Source organism: Patella vulgata, chromosome 9 (genome assembly GCF_932274485.2).
Source record: "Patella vulgata chromosome 9, xgPatVulg1.2, whole genome shotgun sequence".
NCBI lineage: Eukaryota > Metazoa > Mollusca > Gastropoda > Patellidae > Patella > Patella vulgata.
In genome coordinates, this window is record NC_065887.2 from 11,856,068 (window position 1) to 11,883,394 (window position 27,327).

General features: G+C 34.4%; 1 protein-coding gene across 2 annotated transcripts in view; it reads left to right on the plus strand.

Annotated features, from left to right (window-relative positions):
• The first annotated feature begins 490 nt into the window (after positions 1 to 490).
• Positions 491 to 27,327, plus strand: part of LOC126832382 (catenin beta) — a 33,838-nt gene continuing 7,001 nt past the window's right edge. The window contains exons 1-6 of one of the 2 annotated variants that reach the window (XM_050563135.2): positions 491 to 643; positions 23,127 to 23,199; positions 24,827 to 24,957; positions 25,371 to 25,488; positions 25,617 to 25,804; positions 26,557 to 26,861. In XM_050563135.2, the coding sequence (XP_050419092.1) occupies positions 23,154 to 23,199; positions 24,827 to 24,957; positions 25,371 to 25,488; positions 25,617 to 25,804; positions 26,557 to 26,861 (788 nt within the window). In that variant the 5' untranslated portion in view covers positions 491 to 643; positions 23,127 to 23,153. Of the gene's footprint in view, positions 644 to 21,712; positions 21,732 to 23,126; positions 23,200 to 24,826; positions 24,958 to 25,370; positions 25,489 to 25,616; positions 25,805 to 26,556; positions 26,862 to 27,327 lie in introns of those variants that run through there. The other variant, XM_056103155.1, reaches the window with a different exon arrangement.

Below are 27,327 nucleotides of genomic sequence, written 5' to 3' on the forward strand. Positions count from 1 at the left end.
AATAATTTCCGATCAGGGAGTGACAGGTAATCGTCACAGGTAAATTAAATACAGGTACAGGTTATTACTTTTTAAAATATAGATATAGACCTACTCTTTAGTGTTGAGAAAGATGTGTATATATAAATCGAACGTGTATAAATAAATGCGTCTAAAATTTATCAATAATATTGGGAAAAAAATAAATCCTCGACGAAAAGCAAAATGCACGAAATAAATGATACACGCGTGAAATTGACAACTTGTGATTGTTCTAGTGTCAATCTATTATTGACATTCCAAACTGTCAAATCACTGCGTATGGATATCAAGTAATCTTCCCCAAAATTGAAAACCTGAATTCAGTTAGTATATGCACTCAAATATAAAATCGTGGTATTAATTTATGTATTATCATAAATAAAACAGCAACGAAAGAAATTAATCATTTGTGAAAACAAAATGTGGAACTATATTCTACATGAGTATTTATAAACAAGCATTGTAAATCGTTTAACAGGTGCCCTTCCTGACGCATGCGTATTGACATGTAACGCCATTTTGGATTTTGAATAACGAGGACGGAGTTGCTAAAGACAATAGAATCTTGGAGAGGTTTACAGTATTTCGAGCTTGAAAGTGGTCGTAAGGGCCTACTTTTTCGGTACGTATTCTTATGCTAGTATTACATAATAAAGAATAGATAGCATTGCGAATGAGTGTATCTACCAATCTCATCTGTAAATTTATCAATTTTACCGTCCGTGTTTTTGCTCGGGTCGGGAATCGACTAAAATTTATCATCATAGTCTCTTCTCGTGAGAAACAGAAAATTCGTAGCTGGTACGAAGAGATCGAGGAGAATTGCAGAGTAGTTTAATTTTTATCGCATTTGGCATGCACATTTGTGTTTGGGTGGGGGGTGTGTGTGTTTTTTTTATGTTCTTACGAATTTACGATTGACATCAATGGTTATTTGTTGATGGTGGCATTTTGCATGTGTTGCTATGGTTGATGTTTTCCCAATGGCAACACTTTATTACATCATTGGTCAGATCTTATCCATCTCTAAATCCAAAATGTTCCAATTGGCAATATGCAAGATTTATGGTTAAGTGGAGGTAAACATAACTTCGGCAGGAAACTGCCAGAAGCCATTTTTCCTTATTTTCACGTGAACAACAGGGAAACATACTGTAACTCTGTGTGATAGTTGAGTTTGGGAAGAAAACGGGTGGTTAAAAAAAAAAGAAATCTACAAGTATATCGTGTTTAACGAATCACAGTACAGGATTTAAAGTTAACAAGCGAACCATGGCATGTATACAGCGGTATCCCGTCTCATGCACCGTGTGTACCGAACTGCTGTACAGTTTAAAATACAGTGACCCGAACCGTGGTATACTATAGCATCTCGCGGCATATCGTTGCAGCCCTAGTACATGAAGAATCAATGTTATGGCTATGCTTGGAAATATGGATTTTAGTTATACATGTACCTACATGTATTACATGTACAGTGGACTCGTGTCACATCCGACCTTTGGATACCTAAGTTTGTTCACCCTACGAATCTATCCGAACTGTGACGACAACCTGGGCATAGAACGACAGATTATCAATGAACAAGTGACACCAAAGACAAGTGTTTGATCAACTGAAGAAGATAAATTAACGACAGACTTGACCTATTTAAAATGCCTACTTTCTGGGAATTCAAAGCTACATTATAATAATACTTCCGGTTTTCGAAGTTACTTCGTCCTTGAGAAAACTGAGTATTCCGACACTCTGCGTAATCCGACATATTGTAACGATCCTGTACGATATTGGATTTGACAGTCCACTGTAGCAAGCCTTGAAATAACTGCTAAGGTTCAGCCTGACATCATGTCAGGCTGAACTGATTTTCGGCCGGACATTTCAGATTTTCAGCCTGACAAATACTTTATAAAGTATATTAAACCAAAAAACTGTTGAAATTTACTATGTTTATATATATTATTATACATACATATTTATTAATAAAATAAATTGATGACTCACATACAACCTGGAGTTTAAAGTTTTTATATGTATATGGAATACAACTTTATAGTTCATATAATAATGTCATTAATCTCTTTGGTGGGGCTGGGGACTAAATCCTAAAAACTCTGATTAAGATTCAAATTTAACTAAAGAATAGACATCTTGAGTTGTCGTAAATGGTTCAGAATCTGCCAAGTCATTTTTGATCCACTTTTCTAGTTCTACGGCTCGTTTTTGTAATTTTCCAACTGGTGACGGCGACGCCCCCCGTTTAGAAGTGTCTTTATGAGAGACATAAGATTAAGACACAGTACCAGTCTTTGAATTTTCTGGAACGGTCCCACTAGCCGGGATATCCGTGTCCGAGGGTTGGGAAAAGTAAGAAGTTATTTTATTCGACATGTTTTCACGGCTCTTCTATTTACATTCACATTGGAAGTGTCCAACAAAGTGAGATATTTTCGTATAAAAAAATCTGTCCCTAATTACATCCATAGTCAACTTGGACATTTTCTTGTAAACTAATTTTAAAATATTATTACTTTTATTACTAATAATTTATATAATTACATGTCACGTTAGGTGTGATTTAGAGCTAATCATATACGAAAGTAACGCAAAGCTAGCTACGAGACTCGAATAACCAGTGTAAAAGAGCCGATTCTCAATATTATTCATTATTTTTTCTTCACGTGGCCGAGAGAGATACATGTATAAATAGTAATATTTTTACTATGACTCGGGTCGTTGATATAACCAGCGTAAAAGAGTGATCGATTCTAAAAATTATTGAAGATTTTATCTGCACGCGGCCGAGATATAAATAGTAACATTTTAACTATGACTCGGGTCATTGATATTTTTGGTTCTGGACTTTCGAGTCTATTAATAAATAGCGATCGACTCAAATATTTTTGACATAATGTTTTACAAAAACACGGTCGGACAATTATGTCCGGACGAAAGGCAATTTGGCCTGTCAAAAGGGGTCAATTCGCCCGGACATTGTCCGTGTCCGGACGCTTATTTCAGCGCTTGCACTGTAGTTGTCATATGGTGCATTAATGAACTGCATGTACAGGACCTTGTTGCAGTGCTTGTAAACTCTACAAATCAGAATATTACAGGCATGAAGACAATTAATCCCATTTGGAATTTAGTTCTGGAGATATTTTTTAATTTTTGTCCTCCACTAAATCCCATTGCCTAAGAGCATTCAGGAAATACCGCTCACTCTGTCTGCATGATATTTCTCTATGAAATAACAGACCTTCACGTTTGAAGCATGCTGTCACTCAGACACTCTAGCGCTTGCTTAAATCCCAATCTAGGTGCGTATTTTATTGCTCTCCTCGATCAACCAAAATCTCTCTCCCATCTGTATATTTTACATGTATTTCCCCAAAAGTCATATTTACTTCCCATTAATTAGCTCTGTACCGATGTCAGTATTTTAATCTGTTATCGTTTCCCTTTGTAAGAATTGGTCATGAATGTGGTCGACATCACGCTATTTTAACAATTTTCCAACTCTTGAAAGAAACATTCAGTGGGCAACTAAATGTGCCTAACACACCAACACCATACACAGTAACCCACCCAAAAGTGTTCCCTATTATTATTTATTAATAAACACCAAGTAACTGATTTTCAGCTAATCCATTATGCACAACTTCTGCCAAGACTCCATTTTTACATTCTCGGCGATAGCGGCATTATTCCAGGATCTCGCATGAAAATACTATTCTTTGATTACCATATAAGGCACCACAGGTCTGCCATATACAGCATTTTTTTTTTATATAAACAATATTTATTCAGATAACTGAAAGGATTGGGGAACAGGACAAAGCCTATATCACCCCTCTCCAAGAGCATTTCACACCACATACATGTAATATGGTTAATTTTGGCGTGAAAACTTCTACAGGTCTAAGGGTCACAATTTTTATCCGATTTTGATGAAACTTGAAATGCAAGTTTATCTCAAAGATTTGGCTCCTTTTGATATTGGCATGTATTGGGTCGAAACTTCATGGATTATGGCCCCAGATTGTACGAAAATGGCTGCTCCTGGATTATGGCCACTGATTTTACCAAAAGTTAAAATTTTTTTTAGCTTGTTCTCTATCCATGTTTTTAGATGTGAAGACCTGAAATAAGCTCTTGACACAATTACTGACATGTATACATGTACATCGATAGCCTTAGATTACCAATGGTAATTTACCATCCATACATGTGTATTATATGGAAAGACTTACTCACTATTGACAGACTCAGAATGACATTTTCCATCATCCGTCACAATGTTTAATTGGGATTCTTGCTCTCCACCTACATATGTATTTATTGTTAATCCCTTTTTAATCAAAACTGAATAAACCTTTTTGACTGTTTTCTAATTGTCAAAAATGTATTCTTGCAAACCACATTTGTTTTTCCGGTGTTAAATTATCAGAGTTTCAATGCCGGACCTTGAGACAAGCCATTGTAAAAGATACGGGGGTTAAAAACATTTTTCTTCATGCACATGTATATTTTGTATGACTACATTTATACCAGTGATGGGATTTCAAAATTTTCATGTCAGACATTTTTCTCGAAAATAAAGGGGCATAAATCTTACCGTAATTTAAGCAGACGTTTTCAAAACACAACTAAGAATCATGTGTCAACAAAATATATTCAAATTCATATGTAAAAAAAACATAGGTGCACCTCGTTATATTTCATGTTTAAAACCCGTACGGTATTCAAATTTATGTCAATAATATTCCTACAAAATTACATGACATCGTAATACTATAGAATTGGCAGCGTGCCGACTGCTGCTGATCTGTTTCAAACTCCCCCAAAATTACCGTATTTTTCGGGTCATACGTCGGTACATTTTTCAGCAAAGTCCGACATTTGTCTGATACTCCGTTTCGATTTATATACGGAAGGTAAAAAAATGACATCCCGAAATTTATTTCGCAGTAAACCGCAGTTAACGACGCCCTAATGAGCGAGTGTAACCAACTTCTAAATAATTGCATTCAACTGTAGCACGCGCCATCGTCTAAAACAATTAACTACTTACGTCATTCCAATCGAAATATTCGTCAACATTTCTTAGCGTGTTTATTTATTTATTTAAAGACATAAACCCCCTTCAAAATATGATCATAAATCCGACAATATGCTATCAAAATTGAATCTTTTCTCGAACATCAGGCGTATTGGATTCAGCACGTATACATCTCTTAATTTCACGTGTCTCGCGAGATTTGTACTTACATTTTAATTACTGAACTCTATAAGCGCCATGTGTGTGAAATATCTTTATTTAACTTCGGCTTCCACCGAAAATATATCACAGACAAGTTATCGGATACAATGTATGTTGATTTGAGGTGTTATATATAAGGGTGTGACGATTAGTCGGTTTAGTCGGAGTCGGTTCGGTTTTACCTACAAACCGGTTCAAGTTTCAGGAAATCGATAGTCGTCTAAAAAATACAGCATGATATAAACCAGTCGCCCGAATATTATAACGGTTTTTTTTTAAAAAGATACATGTATTAATGATCGACAATTATGGGGGCGAATAAGCTACATCATTGATAAATGGTCGACAATAATAATAATAACGAGACAGTATATACTATATTCAGTAATCGGTTGTGGATATTCTCGCGATTACAAGCGAGTGTGTTTTTGCATACCTAATGAAGTTATTTTAAGAATACGTTATTTGATTGGTCCGTCGCTAAGGTCAATGGTTGAAGTGCCCAATCAGAAACAAGCAATCCTCCAGGTTAGGTCAATAGGCATGCGCACTGAGCTGATGCCCAGATACGCTTTCTCGTCGGTTTATCACTAATATTGATCAATACGTCATTGTTTGAAGTTTTTTATATGTTGTATTTATTACTTTTATTAAAAAGGTTAAACAGGAGATTTGAACAAACTACATAGTACAAACAAAACCAATTTTTTTAAATGTACTGGACACATAAAACATAGAACTGTATGTATGTCGCCATTACAGTTTTAAGCTCCGTATATAAACTAATAAAGGCCAGTATATTAGCGTATATTCTAGACTATGGAAGACTAATATTTTTCAGTTAGTTTTCATTACCGACTAAACCGAATCGGTTCGGTTTTTTAGCAGCCGACTAACCGGTTCAAGTTTTGCTTAGTCGTCACACCCTTAGTTATATACTATCAGGATATGTGACATATATGACTAATTTCAACGTGTTATTGTCCGACACAAAGGAGATTAAAACGTGAGACAATGGTCAATGGAGAAATCACGGGTTAATCAGATTAAGTTTCTAATAACTCTTATTGGATTGATATATCGTCCGACAAAGGAGAAGCAATGACTTCTGTTCAGGATTGATTTGATGAATTGTCCGATAAAGAATTAGTTCAGCCAATCAAGGCAGAATAGTAGTTCATAAGGTAGGTGTGTAAGACGATATAACACGATAAATAGTCGATCACTTAATTACCTAATCAAACAGCCTATTATCAACGATAATCGGGTTGCACGGTAGTTATACACTCAGTACACTATATTAATTTTGGAATTTGAATATTATTCACCATGTCTTGATGTCCGATTGGGCATATTCCCGGTCGGACAATTTTGGGCGTTTCGAAAAAAGATTCGGACAAGTCCGGAATATACGGGTAAAATCGCATCACTGATTAATATGCTGATCACATTCAGATTTTTTACGTTCAAAACCTGGGTTGTACTATGTACATGTATGTGTATGATTGAACTACATGTAGTTATAAGTTAGCACCTGCAGACAAATGTAGGGGTCTACAGAATTTTAAATGTGAAAACTTAGCTTGTATGTGTGTATGTAAAGGACTAAAATAGTACTGTAGGCTATGTAAACAGTATCACTGTACAGAATTGGTGCCATATGGTAACCAAAGTTAGGTTATCTGGTTCATTTCAAACATATAACATCTACATCTGTTATTGTCTGTTTCTTCATCTAAACATTGTCCACACCTTTATATGCATGGTTACTACCAAATTCTTTCCTAATTGACAGTATTGTTTTGTTATTCACTGACCTGTATTGAAATCTGGTTGTTGTCTATTGTCAATCTCTCATTCATTAGGGTTTCACACTGCGTAGGGATTATTATTATTATTTTTCCATTAAAGCTATTTCCAACGTTCTGCGACAATGTGAAATGTCCGAAATCACCGAAGTTGTCGTTTTTCTTTCGATTTTTTGCCGTAATGTTATCAATAATTGTCGGATTGTAATATTTGATACATTTTGACATAGCCAGAGACAAGGCACATAGCTAAGGTACTTTGGATTTTTTATTTTCGACGAATCTTCGGAGATATTAGGCGCCAAATTTTGAAAATTTAAATTTTTACGAAATGTTTTTTTATTAATGAATATTTTTATGTGGTATTTTACCAAGGGTTAAAGGGTCATCTGATTTGACTGAAAGGGTGTGCCCTGATAAGGCGCAGTTTTTTAAATTTTTATTTCTTTTTCGGATCATTTCGATTTAAAGGTGAAAAAATGAGCTATTCACAACCCATTCAGACTTTTCATATTTTAATATATTTTTTCGAAACTTTCATAAACTAGTAGCAATAATCCATACGAAGAGAATGTATGTGAAAATTAGTTTGTAATATGAGCAGTTGTCGAGAAATGGGCAATTTTGCAGGAGTCACCCTTTACGCTAGTTTGCCTGTAAAAGAGTCAATTATTATTCGATTTTCATAAAAGTGACACCATTTGATGCGTAATGTCAATTTCAACAAGGTCAAACCAATTTAACATTTCCAATGTCACCGGAAATGACGTAATTTTGGCAAAAATTGTATTTATAGCCTTCAAAACCAGTATTTTATTCAAATGAGTCGTATTTGTTATTTGATTAAAATTTTGATATTTGATCCCAATCATCCAATAGAATGAACCCATACGATCATATAGGTATCACAAAATGGTTTCTAACTTGTTCAGTTGCGGAGAAATAGACAATTTTCAACAGGTAACTTTTCAAGGTTTTTGGTCCATAAAAATGTCAATTATTATTCGATTTTCATAAATTTTCACCGTGTGATACCTAATGCCATTTACGATTTCATACAAGTAATTTAACACTTTTACTGTCACCGGAAGAAATGTCATTTTGGCAAAAACTGTATTTTTAGCCTTCAAAACAGATATTTTATTCAAATGAGTCTAATTTGTAATGTTTTTAAAATTATGATATTTGATTCCAATCAACAAATAGATTGAACCCATACGATCATACAGATACCCAAAAATGTTTTCTAACTTGTACGGTTGCAGAGAAATAAACGATTTTCTACAAGTCCCTTTTTCAAGGTTTTTGGTCTATAAAAGTGGCAATTATTATTCAATTTACATAAAAAAAATTCCATGTGATGCCTTATGCCATTTCTGATTTCATAAAACTAATTTAACATTTTCATTATCACCAGAAGTAATGTAATTTTGTCAGTATCACTTACATGTAACAAATGTATACAATGAATTGATATTGCTGGATTTGGTTGATTCTGCGTACATTTTATTATACGCCCACATTTTCATGTGGACGTATTATGCCGTCGCCCCTCTCCGTCCATCCGTCCGTCCGCTCGTCCACAATTGTTTGTGGACCTTCTACAGGTCACAATTCTTATCCGATTTCGACGAAACTTGAAATATAGGTTTATCCCCAAAAGATCTCGGCTGTTTTCGATATTGGCATGTATCGGATCGAAACTTCATGGATTATGGCCCCTGTTTGTACGAAAAATCACGTTTTTAGCTTGTGGACCCTATAGAGGTCACAATTTTTATCCGATTTTGTTGAAACTTGAAATGTAAGTTTATAACACAAAGATCTCGGTTCCTTTCGATATTCGTGCATATCGGACCGTAACTTTCTGAATTATGACCCCTGATTGTACGAAAAATCACGTTTTTAGCTTGTGGACCCTATAGAAGTCATAATTTTTACCCGATTTAAAAAAACGTATTATTATATCACCGTTACACCCTAGGGACGACTGAATTCGAATTCCGTGAAAATCGGCCCAAAATTGACAGACAAAATGGCCACCGTTCGTTCTCAAATAGCGTAAGAAAATGGTATATCAAGGTTGTGGACCCTATAGAGGTCACAATTTTTATCCGATTTTGTTGAAACTGGAAATGTAAGTCTATAACCCAAAGATCTCGGTTCCTTTCAATATTCGCGCATATCGGACCGTAATTTCCTGAATTATGGCCCCTGATTGTACGAAAAATCGCGTTTTTAGCTTGTGGACCCTATAGAGGTCACAAGGAAAGCTGTCTAGTCGTTCGGATGGGACGAAAAACCGAGGTCCCGTGTACTCATTGGCGTGCACGTAAAAGATCCCTTGAAAGTTGGAATTCGATATAAGAGCAGGCCGTGTTGCCGCTGTCCGGGCAAAATTTCCCTCATAGCACACTGTATGGCGTATGCCCGTCTTCATTAGCCCAGTTCGGACAAAACAGTAGGACGTTAAACCCCATTTCATTTCCTATAGAGGTCATAATTTTTATCCGATTTAAAAAAACGTATTATTATATCACCGTTACACCCTAAGGACGGCTGAGTTTGAATTTCATGAAAATCGGCCCAAAATTGACAGACAAAATGGCCGCCGTTATTTCTCTAATAGCGTAAAAATATGGTATATCAAGGTTGTGGACCCTATAGAGGTCCCAATTTTAATCCAATTTTGTTGAAACTTGAAATATAAGTTTATAACCCAAAGATCTCGGTTCCTTTCTATATTTGCCCATATCGGACCGTAACTTCCTGAATTATGGCCCCTGATTGTACGAAAAATCATGTTTTTAGCTTGTGGACCCATTAGAGGTCATAATTTTTATCCGATTTAAAAAAACGTATTATTATATTACCGTTCCACCCTAAGGACAGTTTAGCTTGAATTTTGTGAAAATTGCCCCAAAATTGACCGACAAAATGGCCACCGTTCTCAAATAGCGTAAAAATATGGTATATCAAGGTTATGGACCCTATAGAGGTAATAATTTTTATCCGATTTTGTTGAAACTTGAAATGTAAGTTTATAATACAAAGATCTCAGTTCCTTTCGATATATGCGCATATCGAATTGTAATTTCCTGAATTATGGCCCTTGATTGTAGGAAAAATCACTTTCTTGTTAGCTTGTTCTCTATCCATCTCTCGAAAATGTGGGCGTATCCTGCCTGGCAGCCGCTGGTTTGATGTGTGCAATGCTTACGTGGAAACCTGTTTAATGGTTTCATCGGTACCGGAAGTGACATATGTTCAAGGGTAACGGGGCACCGGTGATACCCGTCATTACTGCGTCGCAGTTCTAGTTATTTCTTGTGATTACTCTTTGAAACTCCTTGTACATTTAGCAGCAAGCATTTTATTTTAAAATATGTAGGTTTTATACATTATTGGTATGAAAAAGTTCATATTACATGCAGGGCTGCCGACAACCAGTATCGCAGCGCAATTTGCGATACATATTTTGTCCGTTGCTGACCAAAAATTAAAATCTAACGTTTTTAATTCGCAGTTACTGCGAATCATTAATATGCCTGTCATTTTGGACATTGACACAAGAACAATCCACATTTTGAAGACTAGAAGGCTTACTAAACACTTTCAACGTGTATAAAATGTTGAATAACATTTTATAAACAAAACTGAATTCTCTGCGTGACATTTTCTTCTCGAACTACCCAGACACAATACTATATAACACAGGGACATAACTCTATGAATAGGGACTATTAAACCGGAAATAGGGAATCAAGTAGTACCACTCACATTGCGAGACATCAAGTAATTATATCATATTCATTTTGAAAGAAATAAATCCAGTGTATCCCCCACGCATTGTAAATAAAATACATGTTAACGTATTGTAAAATGATAAATCAAAGTAAAAATTCCCGTAAAATATTGTTTATATTGCGTGTGTCTAGTTAATCGAGGTGCGCCCGATTGAACGAAAAAATAGTAATACTACTAATACACGATAAAAAGCAGACAAATTGTTTTCTAACGAAGATTTCTAACGTCACAAACTGTCACAAGTTCTTGTGGCAGTGCTAAAAAATCTAAGAATTTAAAGAATAGTCAGAATGGAATCTAATCATATTTGTTATAAATTAAAGTAATATCCTGTTATTTAGGTGTTTTACGTTGAAACTGAAAAACTGCTAATCAATTTTTAAATTTGCTAATCAAATTTGGCAAAATTGGACTTTTTGATTAGCAGTGCTGCTAATCAACTGTGAAAAATTACCGACAGCCCTGATTACATGTACATGTACATGTAACAATTTCTATTTACTTCCATAGTTATTCCCCTTGCTCACTTTGTTGATTCTTGTGATACTAGTTGCACATACATGAGCTTATATTATTTGATATACATAAATTTCTACACATTGTTCAGATTATCGATATGAAGTTTTTTGATTGGTGAAATTTATTGGTACATGTACATGTACTTCTAGAAGAGTCACTTTGTTGATCTTGTGAATGGTGTAAATAATATAATCTGCATGTTTATTTTTACCACTGTGCTCTCTGCTGTCTAAGTTTAGGTATGTAAACATTAGAATAAGTTCAAGGTGCTTTTGAAAATTTGATGACCATTCATGAACTCTTATGATATACATGTCTAATTGAATCGATACCCTTATTGACTGGATGCTGACGCTTTTGATTTCGACTTTGTCAAAATATAAAAAAAAAATACACAGCTTCGGTTAAATGTACATTCATAAGAATTTGATAACTCTTCAATTTGTTAGCAAAGTCATATAGCACAATACTACTGCTTTCTTTGCATCCTGTGGCCACATTTTATTGTGGTGGGAATATTCATATCGAAGTCGTAGTGATTACTATTAATAGTTTTGGAGAATTTTTTTCATCAAACGTCCTAGGCCCTAACCCATAAACATACATGTATCCTATTGATAATCAGTCATACTTGTGTCTCCCCCAAAATCTACATGGTTATATTACAAAAGTGTTATTCTACAACTGCAATATCAACTTTCATTTTCAACGATTTTCGGTTATTACTGCCAGAGTTATGACCCTTTATCACTTTGAAATATCTTGTGGATGCTCTACAGGCTAAAGTTAATATCCGATTGACTTTAAATTTATTCACACTATTTCAGGCCATGAGACAAAGAAGCCTATTGATTTTCAACTATTTCCGATTAATACTGCGAGCGTTATGACCCTTGACCTCTTTGAAAAATCTTGTAGAAGCTAAGTTAATATCTGGCTTTAAACTTATAAACAGTGTTTAAGGTTATGAGAAAAGAATCCTATTCATTTTCAACAATTTCCGATAATTACTGCCAGAGTTAAGGCCCTTGATCACTAGGAAAAATCTTGTTGACACTCTAGAGGCTAAAACTCCATTTCATTCATTCACTCTAGAGGCTTAAGTTAATATAAATTGTTTAAGGTCATGAGACAAACAGTTGCAACAAATTCTCATGTTTTCTGATAATTACTTCATGGGTTATTACTCGTAATCAGCTGTTGTGTTTCGTTGCCTGGCAATCTTATCTTTGAGAAGTGCAGAAATATATACATCTACAGAATTGTGAATTGACGACTGATCTAATAAAAATTTCTTTTGTTTTTCACGGTACACAAGTCTTTTATGTTTTAAGAGAATAAGAGATACATATTACTGTATCAGTATAGTTTTAATAAACCACATTAGTCTCAAAATGAGTGGAGTTTAAACCTATGCTTTGTGTAAGGTCCCCTTCCACAGAAATGAGGTTAAACCTCTACCTCAATTCTCCCTATGTACATGTAGTAAACTTGCCAATAGTATTGTTAAAGATGTTCAGTTGATTTAGATTGGCACATGTCAATGTTTAACTGGACTAGTTCATCTACTTGTTTATGAAGGGGGCAATGGTTGGACTCAACCATTATTGTATAGATGGCATGTGTCAAACAGAGTGAGAAATGATAAGATATCAATATTTACTGCCGAGCTGACACAAGGTGGAGTTATATTTGTACCTTAAATAATGCCAAACACTCAAATTGTCCCCTTCCTATCCTCGTCTTTACCTTCTAATAATGATCTTACATCAGGTTGTAAGTATGCTCTTTGTTCATCTAAACCATCCTTTTAAAAATCTTTGTTAGAAATTTGAGAAATTGTGGTCATTTATTTGAGTAGAAACTTCGATGGGTTGTATGGTTTCCTTCCACTGCTAAGACCCCTAACGTGCAAGAGAATCAATTTTTGAAATAAAAAATTTAACCATATCTTTGTCCTGTAATGACCTAGTTTGTGGAGTGGATGTTAATCTTTCACTGTGCAAATTGATGACTGTTTTTGGGGGGTTTTTTTTCCCCCCTCTTATCTCCTATCTGACAATGTGTCAAATTTCTTAATCTCTAATTAAATGTGTGTGGATGTTTAATATTGAAGGATCTTGTGTCTTTATTGCAAGGAAGATGACTAAGCTGGTGAATAGTTTTTTAGTAGGATTGTATCTATGTGACACACTCTATAGTTATGACACTTGACACTGGTGTATAGTGGCAGATTTGTGATAGTTGACATCTGTAGGTTGAGCATGTGTGTGGCTCCCAGCATTATTCATTATCAGTTTATTCATTTAAAATATTTTATATAAACCTCTTTATTATGATGATACAATGATCTACTTTAAATAGTCCTTATACATGTAGACCTATTATGTAACAGGTAAATCTGCCTGTTGTATGGTTTGTTTTTTGGAATTAAATATATAAATAATTAGTATCTTTTCTATACTTATTAGATACACCCCCCCCCCCCAAAAAAAAAAAAAAAAAAAAATACATGTGTTGAAGGTTACTCAATCTACATGTACCACATAATTTTGATCCAAAATCTTTGATCCTGAAAATTTTTATTCCCAAGGCCCTAGATTTATAACTCGGTCTTGCTGTGATTTTTCTCTAGACAGTATCCAGCACTCAAATTTTGTATTTTCAAGAATCTTACTCAATTAAGCTACAATGCTAGGAAATAGATTAAATGAACGCCATGAAAAAAGTAAGAAAATTTTTCTCCTGACCTTACCCTATATTTGAGTCCAAGTAACCGTAAACATAGGTATATTTTTTTAAAAACACGATACAGTTGTTTTTCTAGGTGTTTAACATCCTCTTTCACCAAGGGGTGATATCGCAGACAATTCTTATTTCTAATATCTTAGCGCATACACAGGGGTGTTTCCTGAACCCTGTATCTCCAAGCCTCATAAACTACATGTATTACTCGCACCAGGAATTGAAACTATGATGGCAAGCCATCCCATCCCCACCCAACCCCCTTCACGATACAGTAGAGCAATATGAATTTATATCTTATCTGTTGAATCCTAATGAAGCTACTGTTGTTGAAGTGTTAATGGTGACAGTAGTAATCATATATTAATTATGTTTTAAATTAGGCACTAGATCAAGTGATTGTATTGTTTGAAAGTGTTAAATGTTGGCTAATAATGGTGTTAAGTAGCCAGAAGACGACTAGACACTTGTGGTGACAAAAAGATTATAAAATTTACTTGTTGTGTTGATGGTGTCATGTATTTAGATATAATCAGGCTTAGTTACATGTTCTATATATTACGGTCAAACCATGGTTGTGAACAAATTTTGTGACTAATATAGATTTTTTACTCAAATTTGCAACCCATCCTATGCATTTAATTTTACCCTAGAATTAAAAAAAAAATCTTTTATATCCTTAAATCCCGGCACCATCAGAAATATGTACCATCTGAAATGACCGTTCCCGGGAACACCAGTTTTGTGAATAGCTCTGCAGGATGGTATATTTCTTTGGGGTACCACAGGTTGGGGTGGTCTAAGAAACACTACTTTCAGTCAGGGTGGAAATATATAATGGTTACAATGTAAGTAAACTTTTAAGAGTACAATGTACTTCTAGACTTCAGTCTCAAACAAAAGTTTCTCATTTAAAAAAAAAAAAAAAAAATGTAAATTTTTTATCAGGAATTGTCACATTTGGTCAAATATACTATATTTTCATGACATTTGAGTATTTACATTGGAAGCTCTACATCTATTCTATTTGGGTTGACTTTGAATATAAGTTTGTGTGAAGATTATTTAACGTCTGCTTCTACTGAATTCGTCTGGAGGAAATATTTTATAGGTTGGTCTTGCACGTTTTATTGAACTGGGGTGTATTGGTTACTGTATTTGGGTTGAATTTAAATTTGTGTGTGTATGAAGTTTTATTTAACGTCCGCATCCACGGAATTCGGCCCGAGGGCCTATTTTATAAGTTGATCTTGCACCTGATTATTGAAGGGGGGTGTATTGTGTTAGATTAAGAGTTTGATTGTTATATGACAAGTGACAGTGTTAAAAATACCCATGATTTATGAGCTGTTAATAGTGCTGTGAACTATAGAGGCTCCTAGGAGGCCTATATCTGATTTTATCATGTTTAGATTGTTGATGTTGACACCTATTGACTAGGTGTAAGGTGGCTATATCTATTGATAATACCCTAATCAACAGGTATTATGTATCATTTGACATTATCTACATGTATACTTTATATATTATATATCATCATTTATATCGGGCTTGATCTCTTATTTTTCTTCGCACTCTTAATTTTTTTGAAAGATAATACTGTCTTAGCATCAAAAAAGCATCAAAAAAAAATCAAAAAAAAAAATCAATGTCTGATAACATTTTAAAAATCCCAAACTGAATTGTAAATTCGCTTCATTTGATATTAACTTTACTCTACCATGAAAAAAGATCGGTGTTTTTAATTGCTTAATCTGTTGGACCGTCCGCAGTTGCCCATTGACTGGAGTACCGGGCGGCCACGGGTATCTGTTCAGCCAATCAGTAGCAAACAAGTACACAGCCTGCTCCGTATTCTAGCTAGTTTTTCGGTAGCTCAGGTCCTAAAAGTTCATAATATTACAGGGGGGTTGGATGGCTGAATGGTTAGCGTGCGCGCGCTGTTTCATAAAGTCTGTCATTGAGTTGACTGGCGTGGTTTCGAATCCCCGGTTGTACGTGGCAAGGAGTAGGGTCGCCTGTCCAACCTCGTGGGTTTTCTCCGGGTCCTCCGGTTTCCTCCCACTGCTAAACCCCCTACGCGCAAGCGAATTATTGAAATAAAATTAAACCATATGTTAGTCCCGAAATGACCTAGTTTGTGTCGAGTGGACGTTAAACCCCATTTCTCTTTCTCTCTCTCATAATATTACAAAAAAAATTTTTCGTCCATTCTTACCCTGGGAGGCTAGTATGTACAATGTAGGCCTACATGTAATGCCATTGAGGGCATCAGTGACCAAAGGGTTAATGGTTGTACATGTACATGTACATTTGTATGTATATGAATTAATGAATATTTTATAGATGCTAATGGTATATCTATTATACAGTATTTATATTAGTTTTGGAAAATAAATTGGATTTCCTGTTCTTCAGAACACTTGTAAAATTTTCCCTATTATTTCTTTGGGTAAAAAAATTTATTTAAAAACCAAAAGTATTTGATATGGCTGCTGAAAGGCTTTAAAATGCACATGTAGTTCGAAAGTTTTGGAATTTTAAACGAAACAATCTTTCACGTTATTCAAGCGGCTACATTATTTATTAATCTAGACCCTGGAGAAAAGAATCAAATTGGTGTGACTGAACGATCAGTTTTGATAAATGATTTGACTACATGTACATTGTAACTGAAAGTAAATATTACCTGATATACTGTAATGAATATTTTCAAACCCAGAAGATCAATATATTGATCAGTGCAAGGGGAGAATGATATGTTACTGATAATTTCCTACAAATCATCAAAGGGGTGGTATACGGGTAATTGTGTAGAAGCAGCCAGGGGACCTCGACTCGTTATTGATTTTACTTAAAAACATGGAAATGTGGAAACTGTCTGGTTACAAAAATCAATAGTTTTTATTTGGCTGATAGTAGGACATGTAACAGGGGGAAAAAGACTGTGATGCATCGAAAGTACATGTACATAATAATAATAATAATAGAAAAACTGTGTAACAAAACTCTATAAAATTGGCTAAATATGTGCATTTCAAAAATTGACATTTTCCTTCTGATGGCTCTGTCTTGCTGTATAGTATGTAATCTTAAATTTTGTTTGACATTTATATCAGTTCAAAATTCTTGTGTTAAAACCTATTAATATTCTGCACAAATTTTTTTGATGTGAATTGTATTGAGACATTGGTCTATACATGTAAATACATCATAATTTATAGAACTTAAGTAAAGCTGCTCTGGTACATGCATATATGTACATGTACGTAGAAAAATCCCTATAGAATATCAAAGAATACATTGTTGTGATCCAGCATGTTTAGGTTCTAAATATACATGTAACCCTGTGCCCGTTCTTGGATAATCATTAAAAATCCAACCTTTGACCTTCAAAATTCCTTTAGTCAAAAAATTGTTGAATAAATAATGAATTTATAGACATAACATACCGGTACAGTTCAAACATTATATGAGGAGGGGAAAAGAAGAGAAAATAATAAGGATTTGTTTAAAATGCAAACATTAAAAGTTGACAGAACGTTTCCCTGGTAGTAGAGCTGTCAAACTATTACAAATGAAGCAAGAATAAAAATCGTGAAACTTTTGCCTGTCTTAATGACACGATTATTTACTGTTAAATCTGACTAGGTCAACTTTATGTTTAGGCTATCTGGGAACAAATCAAGTCCTGCGTCTCCTCATATTTTTATAGCTATTCTTGTCTGTCTGTTGACATAGGCTGTATAATTTGTCATTGGCCAAGAATTTCAAAAAGTTTGGAATTTGGTTGTATAATATTTGTAGTAACATGTTGTACCTTATATCATGGTGTTTGGTCGCGATAAAATTCTGTTTGAAGCTCCATCTGGTAACAGTTTACCTTCACTGGCTTATTATTATAATCACCCTTATGTGAAACATTAGGTTATGTGTCGTGACAAAAAATGGTTGAAGTGTTGTGGAATTAATCAGTCGGCCATATTGTAAATACACATTGCTCTATACAATAAGATTCAGCTAACTAAGAAATTCAAGATGTCAGGCCTGGTGTGTGTTTGTAAGAAATGGCTATTATATGGTTACATTTGAAATGAAAGTTTTACAAAATACATGGCCTTGAGCTAGAGAGATTAAAGTGTTGTTTTGTTTACTATTGATAAGGAATCAATACTATTTATTTTGTTTGCTCATGTAATTAGAAACGTTTATTGATTTGTGTTCCAAGACAGGATATGCTTCACTCTTTCTAGAACAGGTAGTCGGGATTGGTTTAACACCTTCAATTCTCTGTTTGTACATGTTCGGTTTCCAGCCCTTGCTCAAGCGAGTTATTGAGAAAGGTCGTCTGTCCAACCTCATGGGTTTTCTTCAGGTTTCCAGCCCTGCGTGCAAGCGAATTATTGAAATTAAATTGAAGAGGACACTTATGTTAGTCCCTAAATGAACTTGTGTGTATTGAGTAGACGTTAAAGCGATAGTTTCATATTTTCTAAGAAAGTAAAAACATAATGATTTCTATATCTATTAATAGGTTGTCAAACACTGTTATACAATCCTAGATGTCATTCTAGCACTTAAAATAATAACTCTGGAAATACCAGCAAAAATAACCTCCATTCTATACAGGTTTCAATGGAATTGGCAAAGCTCAATGTTAATGTTTCAAATAGAAAATGATATATTTGCCCATTTCTCAACTGACACTAGTGAATTATAGGATTAATAGGTTTTTTCTTGAACAAGCTAGGACTTTGTATACATGTATATGACCTGTATCTTAAGGGATTTTTTTTTAAAAAAAACATCTTTAAAATTTATTTGCTGGTGTGTGTTCACATGAGAAAATTTATTGGGTTTATATTTCCAGCATATGAATCACTTGTTGGTAGTAACAAATCTATGTCATAGTTTAGATAAAAGTGAAAAGATTGTAGTAGATATTTATCACTGTCATACCTGGTAGATATCAACATATATATACATACAGGTTATTTAGGTACATGTACACCGTTAGTTTAACACATATACACTCCCAGGTATATTATATACCTTGTCAATTGGGGTGTGTTGGTGGTGGGGGGGGGTGAAGTTGCTTGGGGAGCCTTGGTGTCTCACGGAGTAAGCCATTGGGTCACTAACCAGGAGGACTGAGGAGGTGCAGTGTTTGATCCTGCATTGACAGAGAAAGTTCATCGGGATTCTCCGGTGTAGTCCCCATTGTCAGTTGTGTAGGTCAGAGGGCTTGGCAACGCACAACGTATAGTCGTTCAGATGGGATGAAAAACTGAGGTCCCACATGCACATAAAAGATCCCTTGACAGTTGGAATTCAATATGAGTAGGCCTTTGCGCCGCTGCACAGGCAAGATTTGCTGAAGTGACCCAGTTTGTATGCTTTTGAGTGGGCATAAAACTGTGGGTCAGTTAAATTCATATACATGTATCGTGTAAAAATTCAGTATTGACATTTTTTCGGGGGCAAATAAAATCATATCAAATCAGATTACATACGTGTATCAATACCTTTTTTATATTCCGTCTATCGAATGATCACTCACCACCCATTAGTGGAGGGGTTTTACGTCCGGTTCCACGTAGGGTGCTGTCGCGGACAAAAAAGGTATCCCATATATAGATGTCATTTACTACTCAACTGTCAGTCACCCTTTTCATTTTATCTTCAGTTCATTTCAAACATATGAAGAGAGTGATAATCCTCTGACAGCTAGGTTTTTAATAATGTTAAACAAATAAAGAAATCATGATGGGGATGTCGATCATTTCAATCATCAAGTCATGTTAATTAAATCACTAATCCTTAGTTCTTTGATTACATTACAAATTAATATTGTTTGATCACTCGCCGGAGACAAAAGACTGGGTCTCTTGGACACTTGTGAATGTTGTCAGGGTGTTCATTGAAATCTGTAAGCTGTTAATGCATTGACACCCCTAATTCTATTGTCATTTGCCACTTTTTCCACTTCAAGTAAAAACGATTGACAGACTTAAAGATCAATTTCTGATGACATCAATTAGCAAGGTATGATATGGTATTGCTGGAAAATCTGAAAGAATAATTAGTGTCAGGTGTAAAATAAGGTTGAGATTACCTGGTGGTCGGTCAACCATCAGTGTAGGGATAAGGTAATTATGTTATAAGCCACCATACATGTATATATATGTAGGGATATCGGCAGGTATATCAGTATCACTTTGTCAGCCTAGTAGTAACTAGTGTTTTAGGAATTTAGAGTTTTTAGTTTGTTTCTTGTATATAGCGTCTTAATATTTATTTGGATTAATATATTCAATCTATTTATTAGCAGAAAGGTATGTAGTTGATTTTGATTAAATTTTTATCGGTTTAGTTGATTTTAAAGTTAATTTGAATGCAAAGTTACATGTACATTCCCTGCAATTCCCTGGCATCTGAAAAAAAATATCAACACTTGTATAAAAACAGGTATAAAAAAAATATTCTATTAGCAAAAAGGTATGTAGTCGATTATGATTTAAATTATTTTTAGGGTTAGTTAGATTTTTAAGTTAATTTGACTGCCAAGTTACATTTCCTGCTATTTATTGGCAAATTAAAAGAAAATTATGTCAACAGTTTAATATTTGAACAAATAGAAAAATATTCTTGGTATTTGGGTGTAAATGTAATTCTGTTTATTTGTAACAATGTACAAATATTTACACTTATATTTTGTTATGACAGTTTGATTGCTAAATGGCTTGAAAATGTCAAAAATAATTTGCTTGAAAATATCAACAAAGTCTGGTTATTTTTTCATGCTTATACATGGTAAATGTAGTGTATTATTAAATTGATCCATGAATTCATGCGTATAACTACTTGTGAATTTATTGTAAGTAGGTATGTTTTATTTACTCAAATTTTAAAATCTGGTAAAAATTAAAAATAAAAAAACTGTTTTCTACTACAAAATTCAGATTTTTATCTTTCGGACAGTTATTAATTAAGACTTAATATTAAAGTTGACAGAAATGTCCACCCATATGATGAATTTTGTATTGGCCTTGCTGTAGTTTGGCCTGAAGGCTTCAAGCTGACTTGACAGACAGTGGCAGGCCAAAAATAAAACCCACTGACACTAGTGTAATGATACATCGGTTGTGCCTGCCTTCATGTAGGTTTTACTGGCTCTGACATCTGATGAATGGGGGCTGGCACGCTTCACTGATCCTGGCAAGTCTGGTTTCTCAGGTTTGAAGCTAGGTCAGCCTCTGCAGCTGGCTAATAGTGTTTAACACTACCATTGTCTGCCAGCCACTCATCCCAGCTCTTACAGCAAGTGAAAATATCGGTTATAATTTGATTTTCCAGTACACATGGGTGGACAGTTTTATAGTTACATGTAGTAGTGGATTGTAATGTTTTTAGTGCTCTTATTAATATTGGCCAGACATTAGTGGAAGTGATATCATTAAGGATTTATATATTTACACTTTGTGTTTAGTAATTTTGTGAAATGTAAAGTGAGTCTATTCTCTTGAGTGCTGATTGGATTTATATTAAATGTGAGCAATTAGTCCATGGTATGTTTTACTTTTACTAAAAGAATTGGATTCAGAAATTCTATAAGGTTTCCAAGGTGTAATGAAAATAGAAAAGTTTAAATAACTTGTGCCTATATACATGTAATTGTAATGAATATTGATGAGTTATCTAGTTAACCTTGTCTTCATTAGCCCCGTCAGAGCAGAACAGTAGGACGTTAAACCCTACTTCATTTTCTAGTTAATAATATGTACATTTAAAATAGTGTGGGAATATTCAGCATGCATTAACAAACTACATTCATCCAGAATAGATTTGACAGCTTTTGTCTGTTTACAATAACTGCATATATAATTATGTACATGTATGTATTCAACACATGTTGTATGAATACAATATTGAAAGGAATTATTAAGTGTAAATATTTATAGAAATAATATAATATATGCCAATTTTTAAGTGTCATTTGCCTGTCAAAAACGTCTTTAGTTCTGGACTAAATATATTAAATAATTTCCCTGGCTTAAGGGATATAAAAAAAACCTGCCAAAAGTGACCTATTTTACGTTTCAAAACATGCCATGCTGCCATATTTTCATTACCAGTACACTATATATATATTTACATACATAGTGTGTATGTATGTATATATATATCTTTAATTGATTCAACAGATGTTAATTATACATCATTTATACCAGGTCAAAGTTCATGGGATATTATGTATTTCACTCATTATTGATTGGTGAATTTTGAATATGGTTTAACCTAGGATGGTTGACAGATTTTGAAACCTGATCTCCAAGATTTTAATGACCTGCCAAAACTGTCAAAAGTGAAATGGGCCGTGCTATAATGATATGAAAAGTGTTGTGACAAATGGAGTTTATGATATGAATTAAATAATAAACAGGAGTTTTTAGTCAGATTAATTTCCCCTTTAACTTCTGCGCTCATGTTATGACACAACTTGAATGAATATTTAATGGCCTGCCATAATAAAGAGGACTCTGTGACTCCAAAGTTTGGTTTACTGGTAGTTGTTTTAGTTATTGTAAAACTTTATTATGATCTTCTATGGGACTATGGTCTAAAGCAAAAACGGACAAAGATTTCTGGTTAGGCAGCCAAATTTTTTGGTCGTAACAGCCGTTGTATCAAAGACATTTTCTAGGCAGATTTAATTGCCACAGTCAAAAGCAAAATTTCTGGTCATTACCGCAATTTTTGTTAACGGTCGTTGTATCAAATGTTTTTTTATGCAAATTCTATTGTCTGAAATATACATTTGTGGACATTGTTTTGAAGTAGAACCAGTTGAACTAAGCCTTGTTTATTGTTTTTTTTGTGATACGTTGAATTATAAAGAACATGTTTTATATTTTATTTATTTTTTTAATAGAGATTTAACTTTTGGTTTCTGTATTTTTCAGATTAAATTATAAACAAAGACATTTAAAATGAGTAGCTATCAACAGATGAGTGCCTCAGGCCAGTCAAGAACCAGTAAGTATAAATTAAACTATTTGCTCAATAAGAAAATTTAATTTATTAACTGCCACTGGAAGTTGAACATGATATAGTTCAAGGTGGATATACAAAATACTTGCTTTTTCAAAGGCAATGATAAAAATAAACCTCGGAAATGTTTCCTGTCCGGTTTAAATTCAAAATGACTCGTGTTCATATTTCATTTTATGACTGGTGTTCATATTTCATGAACTGTGATATTCTTTTCCTTGTTCAAATGGTAAGAGTATTGTATTATGTAGCGTAATTGATAGAAGACCTGGCAAGGACAGTGTCTAGTCATTTGGATCGGTTGAGGTCAGGTGTACACATCGGTGGGAATGTAAGAAAACCCTTTTCATAAGAGTGAATTAGAGTAGGTCGTAGCTCCACTGTACAGGCAAAATTCTCCCTCATACATGTGGCACACTGTATGGAGTATGTTTGCATTCATTACCGAAGTCTGTATAGAAAAGGTAGGATTATAAACCCCATTTGTACTAGGTATGTTATAAAAGTGAATTGAATTGATACTTGTAACAATTGACGCAAGTAAATACTGTACTTGAACATGTCATAACTAATTGTCAACAAATACATGTCAGAATCTTGTTCAATATCTTTATCTACAGTTTTATATCTAAACACTTATCACAAGCTGTAGGCAATGTGTTGGCTTGATATCAAGTGGTTGTAATGACGTTAATACCTGACATTGTTATAGATATCATCTTATTGACATAACTCATTAATCTTGTTAGATTACATACCAGTTTATAAACATCATCAAATATAATTCAAATCTATGGATTAGCTCAAAGTCTATTTTAACAATTACTTTCTTTTTTTTTATGCCAGATATCCGTAAAAGTGTTGAAAGCGGATATCTGGGATAGTACACTGTAAAATCTTCAACTGAAGAAATTTGTTTCTAGTTATAGTCGTACCTTTTAAATGATTAACTATGAAAATTTGAGCTCATGATATTTAGTTTACGGTGTTTGAAAGTAACATGACATTGCCAGGATTCAGGAAGCAGTTTTAGAATAACCTTAGTTAATTTACTTTATCAGTCGTACATTGTTAAGCCATAAGTTATATTCCATATACAATGTAGTAGTTTTCACATACAAATAATCCTTTCCTATACTTAGTTTAGTAAAGAACTAATCTGAAAAATTCTCTTCATTCAATAAACTTCATGTATGCATTTACAACCTTTTGTGGAACAAACAAAAAAATCCAAAACAATGTGAATAAAATATACATGAAATGTTATTTGGAGAAGTTATAACCATTCTTGATTAAAAAAAAACAATCCCAGACAAGTTGTCATTAATTGTTCCTCTTAAATCTCATTAAATGATCTGATGAATGCAGACAATCAACTTGCACAACATTTCAAGTGGCCAATATAAATCATTACTTTCTGAGCGGAAATTAAAACAGAAACCATCAGAACAAAAAAAACTCATAACGTTTCAAATGAGGAATAGAGGATAAAATCGTTTATATTCAGGCTACAGAGACTTGAGGTAGTATGTGTATGGGATTGGAGCAGATTGCTATGTCCAAAATATGTGTATGGGAATTGAAACTGATATAAATAATTTGTTATTTTCAGTGAGTTCTAATGCTAATGAAGGTAGTAATTATATGGATTTATCAAATATGCCAATGGATAAACAAAGAACCATGATGTGGCCCGATCAGTATAACATAGATTCTGGTATTCACTCTGGTACAACCACACAGGTAATTATTATATCATATTTAGAGGGTGTTGACCGGCTGAATGGTGCGTTAGATCATGCGGGTTGTCATTGAATAGAGTGAATAGAGTGGCGTGATTTAGATTCCCTGCTTGTGTGTGACAAGGAGTATGGTTGCCTGTTGAATCAAGTGGCGTGTTTCAATTCCCCACTTGTACGTGACAAGGAGTAGAGTCACCTGTTGAATCGCATGGGTTTTCTCAGAGCCCTGTGATTTCCTGCTACTGCATGTACATGTAACTTGATATATTGTAAGAAGTCATCTGGCTTGCATACACTTTAATTGGGGATGCGACTCGACGTATGTTTTGCTTTTTTTGGCCTTTTGTTTGGTGTTTGTGTGTTAAAAAGTAAAATAGAAACAGATGATAATGTTGAATATATGTATGATTGTAGGCTCCGTCAATAAGTAGCAAAAGTCATGGAGAGGAACTGGACGATGAAGAAAAGTTGATGTATGAGTGGTCTCAGTCCGCTGGATTTGGTGATGGTTATTCTCAAAATGAGGTTGATGGTAAGTGAATCGTTTTATAAATTTTAATAGAAATATTGTTTGACAAATTCTTCCAGAGATAAAGAAAAGAAAATTAGAAATAATATATATTCACGCAATTTTCTTAATCTCAAAATTTCCCTTTACAGATATCAACCAAACCTTGAATCAGACTCGGTCCCAGAGAGTAAGAGCAGCCATGTTTCCTGAGACTCTTCCTGAGGGAGTTCAGATACCTTCAACACAGATTCATCCCGATCAACCAACAGCCGTACAACGTTTATCAGAACCATCTCAAATGTTAAAACATGCTGTTGTTAACCTGATTAATTACCAGGTAGGTTTACTAGTAAATACTAGGGGGTTGGATGGCCGAATGGTTGGAACATGCGCGCTGTATCATAAGGTCTGTCATTGAATCAACTGGCGTTTAGATTCCTTGATTGTACGTGACAAGAAGTAGGGTCGCCTGTTCAACCCCGTGGGTTTTTCTCCGGATCCTCTGGTTTCCTCCCAATGGTAAAGACACGAATTGTTGAAATAAAATTGAACCCAGGGTTAGTCCGAAAATGACCTAGTTTGTGTCGAGTGGACGTTAAACCCCATTTCTGTCTTTACTAGTAAATGCTGTAAATATTATACTGTGAGAAAATTGTAATCAGCCTTCATGCCTGTATTTGAATATTCACTAGCTGTGGTGGCTCAGTGAGGTGCAGTGTTCAAATATTTGATTGCCCTTGTCTGTGGTGCAGGACTGAGGGTCTGACAAGGAACAATGATTTGGAATAAGAATTCTCACCCCATAGCACACTCTGTGGTGTATGCCTGTCTTCTTTAGCCAAGTCGGTGCGGAAAAGTAGGACTTAAACCCCATTTTATTTTGTTGAACGCTGTTTCAAAATCTGAACAATCGTAACTATTTGAATATTTAAACTTGTGAATTGAAGATTGGAAGAGAATGTTTTTGTAATGCATGTGATTACATTTTTGGTTACTTGACTTCATTATTCTGTCTACATATGAAAGTTTAGATAATTAACTATTAGAAATTGATTTTATAATTAAAAATGACTTATTTGATTGTTTTAGGATGATGCAGATCTTGCTACACGAGCAATCCCTGAATTGATTAAACTACTGAATGATGAAGACCAAGTTGTTGTAACACAAGCAGCCATGATGGTGCATCAGCTATCTAAGAAGGAAGCTAGTCGTCACGCTATTATGAATTCTCCACAAATATTGGCAGCTTTAGTGCGAGCTATGAACAACACTGATGATCTAGAAATCACCCGATGTGCTGCTGGTACATTACACAATCTCTCTCATCATCGACAGGGTTTACTCGCCATCTTTAAATCGGGTGGTATACCAGCTCTTGTCAAACTCCTGAGGTAAAAATTACTTTTATCTTGCCCAACTTTTTTTTAGAACAATGAGGGGAAACAGTTTTATGGATACAATTACTATTTATTACTGAGTGATCTTTTCCTCTAGGCTTCTCGAGCAATCATTGTATTCTATGAGCCCGACAAGGACAGCTGTTTAGTTGTTTCGGATGGGATGAAAAAATGAGGTCCCGTAGACACATTGGCGTGCATGTAAAAGATCCCTTGACTGTTGGAATTCGATATAAGAGTAGGCCATGGTGCCGCAGCCTGGACAAAATTTCCCTCAGCCCGTCTTCATTAGCCCAGTCGAAGCAGAACAGTAGGACGTTAAACCCCATTTCATTTCATTTTGTATTCTGTGAACTTGTGTCCTGCGTATTTCCAGTTCAATTACTAAATGACATTGAATCAATTCCTTTTAGTACAGTAGATATCATTTCTAAATTAGAACATTTTTCTATTATTGATC